This window comes from Neophocaena asiaeorientalis, unplaced genomic scaffold (genome assembly GCF_003031525.2).
Source record: "Neophocaena asiaeorientalis asiaeorientalis breed wild unplaced genomic scaffold, Neophocaena_asiaeorientalis_V1.1 scaffold51, whole genome shotgun sequence".
Lineage (NCBI taxonomy): Eukaryota > Metazoa > Chordata > Mammalia > Artiodactyla > Phocoenidae > Neophocaena > Neophocaena asiaeorientalis.
This window is the reverse complement of record NW_020173335.1, coordinates 3,400,477-3,415,123: the sequence shown is the minus strand read 5'-3', so window position 1 is coordinate 3,415,123 and position 14,647 is coordinate 3,400,477. Positions and strand designations below refer to the sequence as shown.

The 14,647-nt window shown below is 36.5% G+C and overlaps 1 protein-coding gene across 1 annotated transcript in view; it reads left to right on the top strand.

The window, feature by feature from the left end:
- The window catches only part of GLRB (glycine receptor beta), a 68,777-nt gene that overhangs the window by 26,769 nt on the left and 27,361 nt on the right, over nucleotides 1-14,647 (top strand). The window contains exons 2-3 of the mRNA XM_024746146.1: nucleotides 2,097-2,203; nucleotides 4,006-4,073. Coding sequence (XP_024601914.1) covers nucleotides 2,097-2,203; nucleotides 4,006-4,073 — 175 coding nt within the window. The remainder of the gene's footprint in view (nucleotides 1-2,096; nucleotides 2,204-4,005; nucleotides 4,074-14,647) is intronic.

Genomic DNA, 14,647 nt, shown 5'->3' with positions numbered 1-14,647 from the left:
TCATCAGATGGATAAAACATTGGACTGAGATTCAGAATGTGAAATCTCTAATAACGAAATAGACATTAGGCATGGAACCTAATTAAAATCATTTAACTCTTCTTATTCCTGGTTATTTTGTATAAATACTAGCCACTTTCCAAATTATAAGGTTATGTATAGTAAAGTGCAAACACAGGAAAATGTGCTATATGCAAATTGTTTCAGCTCTCTTGAAGAAAGTGATGTAGCTATCTAGGCTTTTAAAATATATTTTACTGTGTGGAGATGACTTTAATGTTATTTTAGGATTGACCAAGCTGAAAAAGAATGATTTCTATTTTTTTATTTAGGTAGGAAAAACATCCCTGAATTCATCCATGAGAATATAAATACATGAGATTTCACTTAAATTTTAAAATGTCTTTGAATTTCTAATATAAAGAAAGGTGAAGTATTGATTAAAGACTCATATCGGGTTACCTGCAGCAGAGACATGAAAATATGTATTGACCAATGGTCAAAAAAGAAAAGAAATTGTTAATTGTCTTTATGTTGTCTGGTTCATTCTATTGCTTAGAAGAAATGTACTTGTGAAGGATTTTATATCGAGACATAATAATATCAGTCCTTAATTGATCCAATTCAAGTGTAGTTTGTAATCCATCAATTCCGTTTTCCTCCCTTGAATGAGAAAACTTGTAGATGGGTTTGGACACTAATTTGCATCTTAATATCTAATTTTGCCACATAACCTCATTCTCTTGAGAATGAAATGGAAAATGAATGAATGGGAAAAATCTCATTACTGGTCCCCAAATCCTGGAGAATGAATGGGAAAATCTCATTACTGGTCCCCAAATCCTGCAGCTAGGATATGGGAGCTGATAAGGTCTTGAGAAACAAATCTACTTAATCTCCTGCACCTTTGGGGGCTTAACTAATTGGTTTTCATTTTTTTTCTCCAATGTTTTGGATTCTTTCTGAGAGCTACTTGAAAAGGTTGTCTGTATCAACTCACAGTAGTTTTAGATTTTTTCATACGCTTCTTAATATCTGTCATATTTCACCTGTAGTGGTTGTATCTTATCAGCACATTGTACGATAATTAACAGAGCTGGGATTTTAAAACAAAGCCAAGCACATGACATTTTTTGCTTCCTATAATGTCATTTATGAAATTGACACTTTTACCGTATCGGTACAGAATAGACAATGCTGGATGCTCCAAGTGTAGTTTTAATCTTCCCTGTGATTTTCATGAATATTATTTTTGGACTGGGAAAATGATTATATGATAAGACTTTACAGGTGGTAAATGAATCCAAACCAACAGTAAAGAACAACAGTTTCCATTGGCTTCCAAGGAGGCATTTACGTGCTCCCAAGCAACCACCAGTTTAGTCAAGATTCATTGTTCAAAGTTGATTAAAATAGAAACAATGGCATTTTTTCTCTTTTTGATAGTTGACAGCAACTATGTGCATGTAAAAGAAAAGGCAGCTGTATCTCAGAGCTCTGTATTTTCCCCCGTTTAATTGGTCTGATATTTGAGGAACTGCTTTTACCAATCCCCGGTGTATTTTACTCCATGGAGAGCACTCCTCGTGTGTTTCTTGGACAATATCATTTATGGGTCAGCATGATTGTTTTGTGAATTCTTGGACCCTCTGGCCGTATCATCCTGTAGTATTCACACACTCCTTTGCTTAGGTGGAAGGTTAATATTATATATATTATTCAAAAACTACTTTTTGCTCTTGTTTCCTTGTCTGCCATTCTTTTGTGCTTGTCTAGATTTTGACTGCATGTTGCTTCAGGACAAGTGAGAGGTCTGCTTAATTTTATTTAAAGAAAGTAACGTGAAGTATTTAGGGCAGTGTTTCATGCATTTGGTAAAATTAAATGCTAAAATACTTTTTGTGTTTCTTTTTATTTTTTATGACAAATACTTTTTGGGATTCTGATAAGTCTACTACTTTTCACCTCTATTTGGAAAAGCCATGCTGCAAATTTATCTCAAAAAGCGAAGTCTTTTCTCCAATGAACATCACGCATTCCCGTTGCTTGCTATTCTAAATACTTACCAGGGCTTTGTTTTGCTTTTTCTCGTATAGGCAGCAGTCAGCCGAGGACCTTGCCCGAGTACCGGCCAACTCCACTAGCAATATCTTGAATAGGCTATTGGTCAGTTATGATCCCAGGATAAGACCAAATTTCAAAGGTTGGTCTCCCTCCACCCCAATATCTCCATTCTTTGCAGTTTAAAAACTAATTTTATCTGTATAAAATCATTTATTCGTTTTATTCAAAACAGTATATTTTAAATTGACATCTAACTGTCATGTAATGTGCTTAAGTCAGAGCAACTTAATGCAAAGCTGTTTAAAGATAAGCAAAGCATTAGTTCTAACAGGCTTATATAGTTCCCAGTTAAAAACAAAAATATGTGTTGTGAATTAATAGGCTAACCGATCTGATGGGCTTTCTAAGTACTTTGTATTCTTAACCTTAATAATTCAAAATTTAGGCTCTGACTTTCATTCAGACACCAAAGTTCTACTTTGTAGGAGAATGGCCATAGACTCATTTGAGGATAGAGAACGCTCTGATAGACATTTAAATTCTTTTTTTTAAATCTTCATTAGGTTTTTACATTGATTAAAAAAATTCCCTCTACTCTTTAGCTGAAAAAAATGGCCATATGGTTTTTAAAAGCGTGTTAACTTTGTGAATAAAATGACTATGTTTTCTTTAAGAAAACATTATCTCCTATCATTCCTTTCAAGAACCAAAACTGTACTTGAGCTAAAAGTTGTGGGAAGATGGTACAGCTTGCCTCCCTCCCTCCCTTCCTCCCTCCCTCCCTCCCTTTCTTTCTTTCTTTCTTTCTTTCTTTCTTTCTTTCTTTCTTTCTTTCTTTCTTTCTTTCTTCCTCTCTCTCTTCCTTTCTTGCTTCCTCTTGATGAGTTAGGAAAAGTTATATGAACATATCTCTGGAAAACTGTCATCTTTGTTGCTGGTTAAGGACAGGTATTAATGTAGATTGGATTAACATTATAAGGCTTGATTATTTTTCCTTTATGGAAAAAAGAAAGAAAGAAAGAAGGAAGGAAGGACAGAAAGAAAGAAAGAAAGAAAGAAGAAAGAAAGAAGAAAGAAAGAAAGAAAGAAGGAAAGAAAGAAAGAAAAGCTTGCAGCTGCTTCTAGTCAAGTGAAGTTATATGACTCTGTTATAGAAACAGGGTTTTTGTTCATTGCCAGAACCTGCGGTTACTTTCAGCAGCACTGAGCTCTGGGTTGTCACATGTCTACCCTGTATCAATTCAACACCTGTTTTTCATCAGTCAGAGGTTATGTGGCTAAAAGGCTACATTCACATTTTCCCTTTGTTAGCCCAAGCAGCGGTTCACAATGAGTAAAAAAAAAAAAAAAAAGAAACAGAAAGAAATTGGCAACATAATACTTTAGTTCTCACTCTATGAACTTTAAAATTATTTTCCAGCAGGTCAGGCAAAAATCTTAATAATGATTCTGTTATATGTCTGATTAACTTTGCATTTTTGTGAATTAAAAATCAAAATATAGCAATTGTAATTGGATTCTGCATTACCATTTAAGGTAACAATTTAAAATGATTATAAAATGCAAAAAAAACCCCATATTTTAAAAATGTTTTTTAAAGAATAATTTACACTCTCTTAAAGTAAACGCATCAGCCCAATTAAAAAAAAATTTAAGGTAAATGTATTTTCCCAGAATTTCTACAATTTAAGAGAGAAATATTTCTGAATAAATAATGCTATAAAGTACAAGATAACTCATTTTTTATTTGTGTGTTGATCCCTATTTAGAAAAATAAGTCAATAGCAACTGTGAACATGGTATCCTGAAACCATAGGTTTATAATTTTACATCCATACGGATTGGAAAAAATAGAAAAATCAAATGCATAAACCATAAAAAATGAAGATTCTGACCAAGTTTTTTACAGCTACTAAATATATCCTTAATTTTTATTGACAGGCATTCCTGTTGATGTAGTTGTCAACATTTTTATCAACAGTTTTGGATCTATTCAAGAGACAACAATGGTAAGATTGCAACCAATTTAATATTTTTAATTGAGAAGATTTTAACTGGAGGATAGTGGAAGAAATTATAACTGAAGAATAAGGAGTAACTCTCAGGGAAAAAAATGCAAGCTGTCTCCTAGTATAAAATATTCAAATTTCAGCATTTTGTTGAATCAGTGATTTCAATGGCTTTGTGATTTTGCAATTCAAATTTAGTCTTTATATTGCATTGAAACTTACAGACTTGGGAGAATTAACGTACTCACTCTGAACGGCTAATTGGATACCACCTGGGAAAAGGATTTATGCAATTAATATTCTGGAGTGACATTTTTTTCCTAATATGCTTATGTGTAGAAGCATTCAAAAATATTTAAGTGTTCATTGTTTTTTTTTTTTCTTCCAATTTCCTGAGAAGAATCTTTGTTTTTTCTCTTGTGCTAATTTTGTGATGTGTGGAGCAGAGAATAGTGAAAAGCAAATTTGATTTTCCTAAACTAGAGCAGCGGAGCTCCCTGAATAGATTATGCGACACAAAGAAAGGGCAAGGAGACGGCCAGGAAGAGAAAGGAGGGACAGAAAAGAGCTAAAGGAACAGAGAAGGGAGGCTTGAGGTGGGGCTGCCATCCAGGGTGAGTTGGGCCTTAGGGGCAAAGATGTCTGTGGAGGGTGTCTGAGCCATGTGTGATGCAATTACCCCTCAGCTTTTAGAAGACATTCGGTACAGTCCACTTGCTTATTAATGTTTTAACATATTAGATTTGTACCCTTTTTGAAAAACCATATGCTGAAATGATACTTTAGGTGGGAGAAAGAAAGCTTAATGTTTTTTTTTTTTGGTATCTTTTTTCTTGAGATACTTATATTTTTCTTAAGGAATAATATAAGGTTTGGATTAAAAGCCTAATAGCAATGGTTAGAACACAGTAGAGTTTTTCAGGGAATACCTCAGACCAGAGAAAGAATGATTTTAAATACGTTTTCCTTTATTCCTAGGAGCAGCAGAGTATGTTACAAAAGCAATTGTATATTGCATTTAAATTATGACACCTATTTTTATATTAATTAATATAAGAATATATTAATTGTGAGGAGAATGTTATTTATTTTTATAGAACCATGTCTTTAGCCCTGAGTACTTGATTTTTTTTAGACAGTGTGTAGATATTTTGGATAATTAAAGATTTTGAAATCAAGTCCAAAATTCACTTGCAGTGACTTTAGTTCACCTAAATGGCTGTATGTCTAATAGAGTATAGATCACTAGAAGACAGCTCTGAAATAAAGGACAGACAACCATATATCACTCAGGAGACAAGGATAGCCCTCATCATTTGAAAATATGACTAGCTTATCTAAGCACTTCACTTAACAAGAGTGAGAAATTTCATTTTCTCAAGGTCAAACTTTCAGGGGATCTATTTGGTCTCTATACTCTTCCCTGTACCCTGTTTTATCTTTCATGGCACCGTTACGCTAATCCCGAAACACCACCATCGAGGTGTTTCAGCCTGTGGGAAACATTCCCAACTCTATCTTGCATTTTAGGACAACTAATGCAGGGATGTTTTTTCTCATTTGCATGAAGGCTACATATGTGTCCCAACTCAGGCAGTACCATTAATGTATCTGTTCTTTAATGAACATTGAATGCCTCCCAAATATCAGATGCTACACTTCTCTAGGTCCCATCAGTAGTTACTTAATTGTATCAAGCTGAAAACATGTGGGGGACATAGAAAAGGAGTAAGAACTTTCTTACAGGCTATTTGAGGATTATAACAAAATACTGCGTAATTTCTCACATAATCTTCTCTTGTCCTCCTGCCTGCTCTTCACAGTAGCGAGCCCAAAGCACCCGTTGCTGGGACCAGATCCCACCAGTTTTCAGCAGCGTCTTTGTCGCCGCTACTTGCCTCGAACCTCCATCTCTCGTCTGTAATCAGGGCCTCTTACTCTGAGCTACTCCCACTCACCCTGTGCCCCCTTTTCCATCCAGGTCTTTCAGCTCTATCACATTTGTTTGTTAAACCAGATCGCTTCTTGACTGTAATGCAACTATTTTTGTGTCTTTTCCTTTTGTTCTCTGATGGACTATTAACTCCTTAAGTCAGGAAAAATGTATTCAACTTCTTCATTTCCTGTAAAGTAGGAGACAATAGGCCCTCAGTTAGTGAACACATAAATAATGTCATATTATTAACTAATACCGGTTAAATAAATGAACAAATACATTCTATTTGTCTAGCAAAAAGTGAGTCCACATAGCCATAAAAAAATTGGCAAGCAAATTTAAACAATAGACTCATGTTGAACATTTATAGGGTTAAAAAACAGAGCAGGGCTTCCCTGGTGGCGCAGTGGTTGAGAGTCCGCCTGCCGATGCAGGGGACGCGGGTTCGTGCCCCGGTCCGGGAGGATCCCACATGCCGCGGAGCGGCTGGGCCCGTGAGCCATGGCCGCTGAGGCTGTGCGTCCGGAGCCTGTGCTCCGAAACGGGAGAGGCCACAACAGTGAGAGGCCCGGGTACCGCAAAAAAAAAAAAAAAAAGAGCAAATAATGTTATAATAGTAGAGGGTTAGTTTTAGAGACCTTTATGCAGAGGAACCAAATTATTTATATTTACTGTTTCTTTTGATGAAATAACCTGGCTTTCCCTTGTGTTGGGAAGACACAGCCCAAAGGTTCAGAATTGGAACCATACTCATCAAATAGACTGAAGTGCTCCATTTTATCGTAAGTATTATTTTTTGCTTTTGCAGTGTTTATTTCATGCATACCTATAAGACAGAGATTTATAGATGTGTGTTTCAAGCCTGTCATATTTTATAGATTTACTCAGTCTTTCCAAAAACAGATGCCCTAATACCTTGTTGCTTAATAGTTAGGAAAGGTACAAGCTATTCTCGATATAGAGATAACATTAGGATGTCTTCTAAGGGAAAAAAGTGTTATCTAAGACAAGCTTGCTCTTCATTACTTGTTATAGACACCAGTCAGAAATAATAGTGATGACTCAGCAGGGTAACTAAGAGGGTCCATGTGTGGAGAGCAGTTATTTCTTTCTTTTTCCTTCCAATCACCCAGGGTGGGCTTTTTTTTTTTTTTTCCAGCTTCATTGAGGTATAACTGACAGATGAAATTGTAAGAAATTTAAAGTGTATGTGATGATTTGATATGCCTCTATATTGTGAAAGGATTTCCCCCATCAACTTAATTAGCACATCCACATTTATCTCTTTTTTTTTTGATGAGAACATTTAAGTTCTATTCCTTTAGCAAATTTCAATTACACAATTGTGTTATCAACTACAGTCGCCATGTTACACATTAGATCCTCAGACCTTATTCATCTTACAACCTAAAATTTATACGTTTTACCAACCTCTCCCTATTTCCCATACCCCGAAATTCCTGGCAATCGCTCTCCTACTCTCTGATTCTCTGAATTCAACGTTGTTTTAAGACTCGACATATAAGTGATACCATGGAGTAATCGTCCTTCTCTGTCTGGCTTATTTTACATAGCATAATGGTCTCCAGGTTCATCCATATTACTGTAAATGACAGTATTTCCTTCTTTTTTCCAGACTCAATGGTATTCCACTATATATGTATGTATATACCACATTTTCCTCATTCATTCCTCCATTGCTGGGCACTTACGTTGTTTCCATGCCTTGGCTATTGTAAACAATGCTGTAGTGAACATGGAAACACAAGCGTCGCTTCTAGATATCTTGTTTCCTTTGGGTACAGATCCAGAGGTGGGATTGCTGGATATGGTAGTTCTATTTTTAATTTCCTGAGGACTCTCCATACTGTTTTCCATAGCAGCTGTACCAGTTTGCATTCCCACTAATACTGTAATATTGTTCCCCTTTCTCTACATTCTGACCAGAATTTATCTCTTGTCTTTTAAAAAAAAATTCATTGAAGTATAGTTGATTTACAATGTTGTGTTAGATCTCTTGGCTTTTTGAAAATAACCGGATAGCATATTTCTTAAAAACAAAAGAAAACAAACAAAAAGACGCCTCCCCAAAAAAAAGAGGTTGGAAAAGCAGAGAGCCTTAGATGTGTCTAAATATGATATATGTTCATAGAGACGGTATGATGAATAGTGTAGTGTGTAGGTTGTGATATCAGACAGGCTTGTGCTGGAATCTGTTGTGTACTTGATGTGTTACACCCTGAAAAGAGCGAAAAAACTATAGAAATAGAGCAGCAGCGTTTTGCCTGGCATAGTAACTCTTAGGGGTGGCTCACTGTTTGGTTGTCATGCATTTGCCAATTAACGTACCATCAGGATAGAATCTCATCCTAAAGAAAATGAACCGTTTATGTTTGTTAGCAGCTTCATTGTACAGTTGTGGTTTTGTTTATGAATAGCCCCCTGGGAAATTCCCCTACAAAGATCTGCTGAAATAAAGGAAGCCCTAAAATTTGGAAGCTTCAGTGTTGCCCAGAGCTTTCCCCTGCAGCTCAGATCTTTCTACTTTAACCTTAAGGCAGTGGCTTACTCCAGAAAACATAATGTAGGACACAGAGCTTGGGGTGGGCGTAGCGCGAGGAACTGCAGACAGAGGTGGGGCAACTTCTGAAGGAGGAGGGCAGCCCTCTCCTGCAGTGTATGAAGTTCATTGCCAAACAAAGAAGCCGTCGAGGTGGGGTACATTAACACTGCTGTAAGGACATTTTAGCCAATTCTGTTTGGAAAACATGCCTTCCTGCTTATTTGTCTCTAATTCAGAGGCTATTTTTTTTTTAACACCTTTCTTGGAGTATAATTGCTTTACAGTGGTGTGTTGGTTTCTGCTTTATAACAAAGTGAATCAGCTATAGATATACATATATCCCCATATCTCCTCCCTCTTGCGTCTCCCTCCCACCCTCCCTACCCCACCCCTCTAGGCGGTCCCAAAGCACCCAGCTGATCTCCCTGTGCTACGCGGCTGCTTCCCACTAGCTATCTAGTTTACATTTGGTAGTGTATAAGGGTAAGCTGGGACGAAGTGAGAGAGTGGCAGGGACATAATTCAGAGGCTAACTCGCTAAACTAAAATCAATCTCACATTTGTTCACAAACTGTAACTGTGTAGTGGAAGAAACAACGTCACAGCCATATTAATGCTCCTTAAGCCCTTCTAACCTCCATGGTTATGTATGTGCTCCTTCAGCTTGTTTCATAATCTCATTTTTTAGCTTTATGGTTCCTATTTCTCATGTCGGTGCGTTGGCATTCTGCTACCTTCCATCTCTGTAAGACATCGTTGTTAATGCTGTAAGTGATATTTACTGGCTTAATCGCAGCGTTACCCAAATCATCAAATAAATGTAATTATCCTCATTGGAATTTGGTAGAGCAGTCACTTGTATCAGTTTATATGCTACTGCTGGTGACTACCGAAATAAGACCCTCAAAACAAAAGAGTGGTTTGTTAGAGGCGAGGTGGCATCTGCTCTGTGGTTATACTGAAAATATTTGTTGATTTTTCCATTCAGTTCCTACCTTTGGCTTGCATCAGTTGGTTTTTAGAATTGAAAATGTGAACTGTTGCACTTGTGGGGGAAATTAGGTATTAGGTTTATTGTAACGATCTGTACACAGACACTTTACCTCATCAGGAGTACGTAAGAACTCTTTCATGGAAATAAAAGCCTGATTATGCAATCCATTTTCTTTGGTGTAGACACGCTTTGTAATTATATTGAATTATTGTCGCACTACGATTCATGATCCTGCCAAGCTTTCTGTGCCTTTGTGCTGCATGACCTTTTCAAGAAGAAAATCGTGTTTGGGATCAGCTCAAAGACCTTAATTCTAGTTCTTGGCACTTACTTACTTTGTTGTTTTAAAACAATTTGATTTTATATATTTTCTTCTATATGTAACTTTAAATTTCCTTCCTTACAACTTGTCTTAGTTTACTAAGTTACTCTCTATCCTATTTCTCTTAGCTGTATTATTCAGAAGCACTGGTGATCAGACGTCGTAAGTAAGAGGACTGTACAGCTGACCCTTGAACAACACGTTTCTGAACTGCACAGGTCCACTTTATACAGATTTTTGTCACTATAGTACTATATACGTACTACAGTATTACACGATCTACAGCAGTTGGTTGAATCCATAGATACAGAAGGGCACACGATAAAGTTACATGCGGACTTTTGACTGAATGGCGGGTCGGCACTACTAACCCTGCGCTGTACGAGGGTCAACTGTCTTAGACAAGAAGGAAGGATGAGAAATGTCCCAGTTTTATCTTCTCCTTCCAAAAATTGTCATTATCAGCTGGTGCAGAAAAATTAAATTAATGGTGTAAACAGTGCTAGCCAAATATCCTAACCTGTCAAACTGTCATAGAAATTATTCCTTCCCTTCTGTCTTTAACAGAAATATATTGGGCACTTGCTACATATCCAGTCCAGCAGACTGCAACTCATGTAGTTTATAGTTTAGGGTGGTCGCATTGTATCACCTAGCAGGCGAGAGTTGATTTTCTTTATTTCCTTGAACGCCATTTTTTTTTTTTATCGTAATGTAAAGAAATCAAATGAGGAAACATCACGTATGTGAGCGTTAGGTAAAAATTACAAGTAACCAGAAGAGGTATCCTAACAGCAACACAAAATGTAGATGAACGGTTCTTAATGTTAAAATATCATTAATGAAACTAACCATTTTTAGTGCCTTCTCGCGAAATGTTTTTATTGCCTTGAATAAGTGTAATTTGGGTGTTAATTGGTACTGAAAATCTTGGAGAACATCCATTCTCCAGATCATGACTACTAGTGTGCTATTTGGAATGAATAATGATAGTATTTGTCACCAAGTTCTTTCAAAACAATTAAGTAATTTCCCAGTGATAAAAGAGGTCTGTTTCTGATGGGAAGTTGTTTATTGCAAAATAAATGATAGAGCTATAAGTATAGTGATTGAATAAGTGAAAATGAAAATAAATAGGTTTCTAAGTTAGTTATCTAGATACAGAGCCTTTGAAATGCCAATAAGTAGCAATTATTTGGAAATGCCCGTAAAGCATGAACCAAAGCATACTAATTAATAATCTTTTATCTTTTAATGAATGTTAAGCCAAAGCTATTAATTTAAATTGTGAAATTTTTAAACACTCTTAAAAGATGCATCAGCGCGCAGCAACTTGTACTGAATATAATACTATGTAGCTACACAACTAATAGAAAAGCATCTTGGAAGCACTTTCCTAATGAGATAATAGGACACAATGACCAAGAATGATACAATGAAGTAACTGATATCCAGTTTTTCAGCGATACTCCTTGTAATGCAACTGTGGAGTTCTACTCAGAAATAAAATTTGAAAGAGGATTACAGTAGAGACTCAAAGCTTGTGGTATATTGAGCTTACATCAGTGTAGCTGAAAGCAAGAAGCGTTCACTTCAGGAGATGCTCAAAGCAGTTTCAAGATTTGTGACCTAGAAACGGATTACCGTTAAGAATAATTGTAGGTCGATCACAGTACAGAGCAAACCTGATGAATTACGGTATAGGCTTGATTTTTTTTTTTTTTTGAGGCAAAAAGCCTATCACCTCTATTACCAACATTATAAAAGAATAACAACATTAAGGATATATACTATCAATAATGAGACAAAACATCGATACTTGCTTAGTGCTTAATATAGCCAGATGAACTTTGTATACTTTACATATGTTTTCTCATTTATTGCTGATAAAAAGCCTGTGTTGTGGGTGTATCATTATTATCTTCATCTTATAGATAGGCAACGTTGTTCACGTCCTAATTCTCTGTCATCTTGCTTTTATATGCCACAGTGTTTTGCTGAAATCGTCAGTGTCTCCCTCATTTGCTGCAAGTATTCAGTTTGATTGTACTTGACCTTTGATGGCATTTATTGCTGTGAACCATCTCAAAGCTTTTGACTCTGGTTTGGTGAAATCACATTCTCAGGGCTTTCTTCTTTTTCTCAGACTTCTGAGAAAGCCAGCCCTTTAAATGCTTACCCTCCCTAGGGTTATTTTATCCCCTGCATTCCTTCTCTAGGTAGGAATATTGGACAAACTCTTTCTTAGTCTTGATTTCTTGGGGTAGTGTTTTCAAGATTCATTCATGTTGTAATATGTATCAGGATGTCATTCCGTTTTATGGCTGAATAATATTCCACGGTGTGTGTATATGTATATACCACACTTGTCTATCCGTTCATCAGTTGATGGGCACTTGGATTGTTTCCACCTTTTGATTATTGTGAATAATGCTGCTATGGAAAAGGGTGTACAAATAGCAGTTGTAGTCTCTTGCTTTTAATTCTTTTGGGCATGTACCTAGGAGTGGAATTGCTGGATCATATGGTAATTCTATACTTAACGTTTTGAGAACAAAGCACAATTTTTAAAAAGTTAAAAACATGAATATTGTAAGGACATGTCAGTGATTTATTTGACTCATTAATGAGGGAACCAGCCAGATAGTAAAGCTGATTCAGTAGAGAATTCAGGAGACTGGAGAGAAAGAATGCTGCAATTAGGTTGCTAAATTAGATATACTTGTTAATGTTCCACAGGGCAATAAAGGCATACCTTTGGGAATGTCTTTCCTACCTGACAGAAATCATTTGTAATTTAGTAATCTTCTTGAAATGACATAATTGTACAGAGTCTGGGCCCTAATCTATAGAAAATGGCAAGTCAAACAAAGTTACATTTTCCTAGAGACTCATACAACCCTTAGGTGGGCTTGTTAGATAGCATTTAGTGTGATGTTGAAAGGGCCATCTTTTTGCCTGTCTCCAAATTTTGGCTAACTTTTTATTTATTCCCTTTCCTTTTGTTTACATAATTTTTTGCATTTCCTTTTTTTAAGTAGACTTTATTTTTTAGAATAGTTTTAGGTTCACAGCAAAAATGAGTAGAAAGCGTAGAGAGTTCCTGTCAGCCCCTTACCCCTGGACGTGCAGAGTCTCCTCCACTATGGATTTACTCCACCGAAGTGGTCCTGTGGTTGCAATCGATGACTCTACATGGACACATCATCACCTAAAATCCAGAGTTTAGATTAGGGTTTGCTCTTGGCATTGTCCGTTTGATGGGCTTTGACAAACATATGATGACAGGTATCCACCATTATGGTATCAAACAGAAGAATTTCACTGCCCTGGAAAACCACTGTCTTCTGCCTATTCATTCTTCTCTCCCCCTGACCCCTGGCAACCACTGATCTTTTTACTGTCTCCTTAGTTTTGCCTTTTCCAGAGCGCCATTATAGTTGGAATCGTACAGTATGCAGCCCTTTCAGATTGGCTTCTTTCACTTAGTCATATGCATTTAAGGTTCCATTATGTCTTTTCATGGCTTGATGGCTCATTTGCTTTGTGTCGAATAATATTCCACTGCCTGATGGAGCACAGTTTATTAATCCGTCACCCGCTGGAGGACATCTTGGTTGCTTCCAAGTTCTGGCAGTTATAACTAAAGCTACAATAAATACCTATTTGCAGGTTTTTGTGTAGACATAGTTTTCAACTTTTTTGAGTACGTACCAAGGAGTGCAATATGATACGAGTATGTTTAGTTTTGTAAGAAACTGACAAACTGTCTCCCAAAGTAGCTGTAATATTTTGATTCCCAGCAGCAGTGAGAGTTCCTACTGCTCCACACCCTCATTTCCATTTGCTGTTGTCAGTTATTTTTAGTCCCTTATAGTTTCTTTATGGCTGCAGGAAACGTGTGTCCAGGTGCAAGCCCTGCAGCAAAGGGTCCCAGGTCCCAGGTCCCAGCCTGTCTCAGACATATAGAATAGAAAGAGGGTTGACTGTAGATTAAAACATTCTTGTATCATTTGTAATTTTGTAATTTTTCACACAGACAGTTTATTTTGTCAAGGTCTCTGATACTATCTAGGGCTTTCATCAGCTTTCAGCTGATTAAAATGCTTTGAACTTAATAAATGATAAATGACATGAATATATTCTGGGATGGTGTGGAAACATTGATTAGACTTCAAGAAGAATTTAGAAAAATGGACTTCACATGGAAAAACACTATTGCAATTGCTATAAAAATTTTAAAAGAAAAATAATTTGGCGATACAGTTTTAGATGAGTTAACCATTCCATTTTGGAAATAGGTGGGAAGTAGAACAGCGCTCCCAAAAGAATGTGTGCCTGTGTGGAGATTTCGAGGAGAGCTCGGCACAACGCAGGCTTAATTCCTGAAGTTCCACCCCAAACATTGTAAGATGGCTTCTTTTTTAATTATGCAAAATATGCTGAAGTTAAAGGTCAGCGTTGCTTTAATTCCTGTCAGATATCTTTCTGATATTGAAAAAATACTGATATAGTGTCTTTAGAAATTAATGACTAAGAAGCAAAATGTAGTTGCTTGGGTCTAGATAAGGAATACCAACGAGATCTTAGTATTTCTATCTCTACACATATTTCTCACCCTCTTTAAAGTAATAAAAGCTAATATTAGGCTAAAACAAAGCATCCAGTTTTAGAAGCCACACTGGTAAAGTTGCTTGGGATTTGTGCCCAAATAATACTGAAAGAGCCTTGTCAGTATATGGCAGTGTCTCAATGGTTA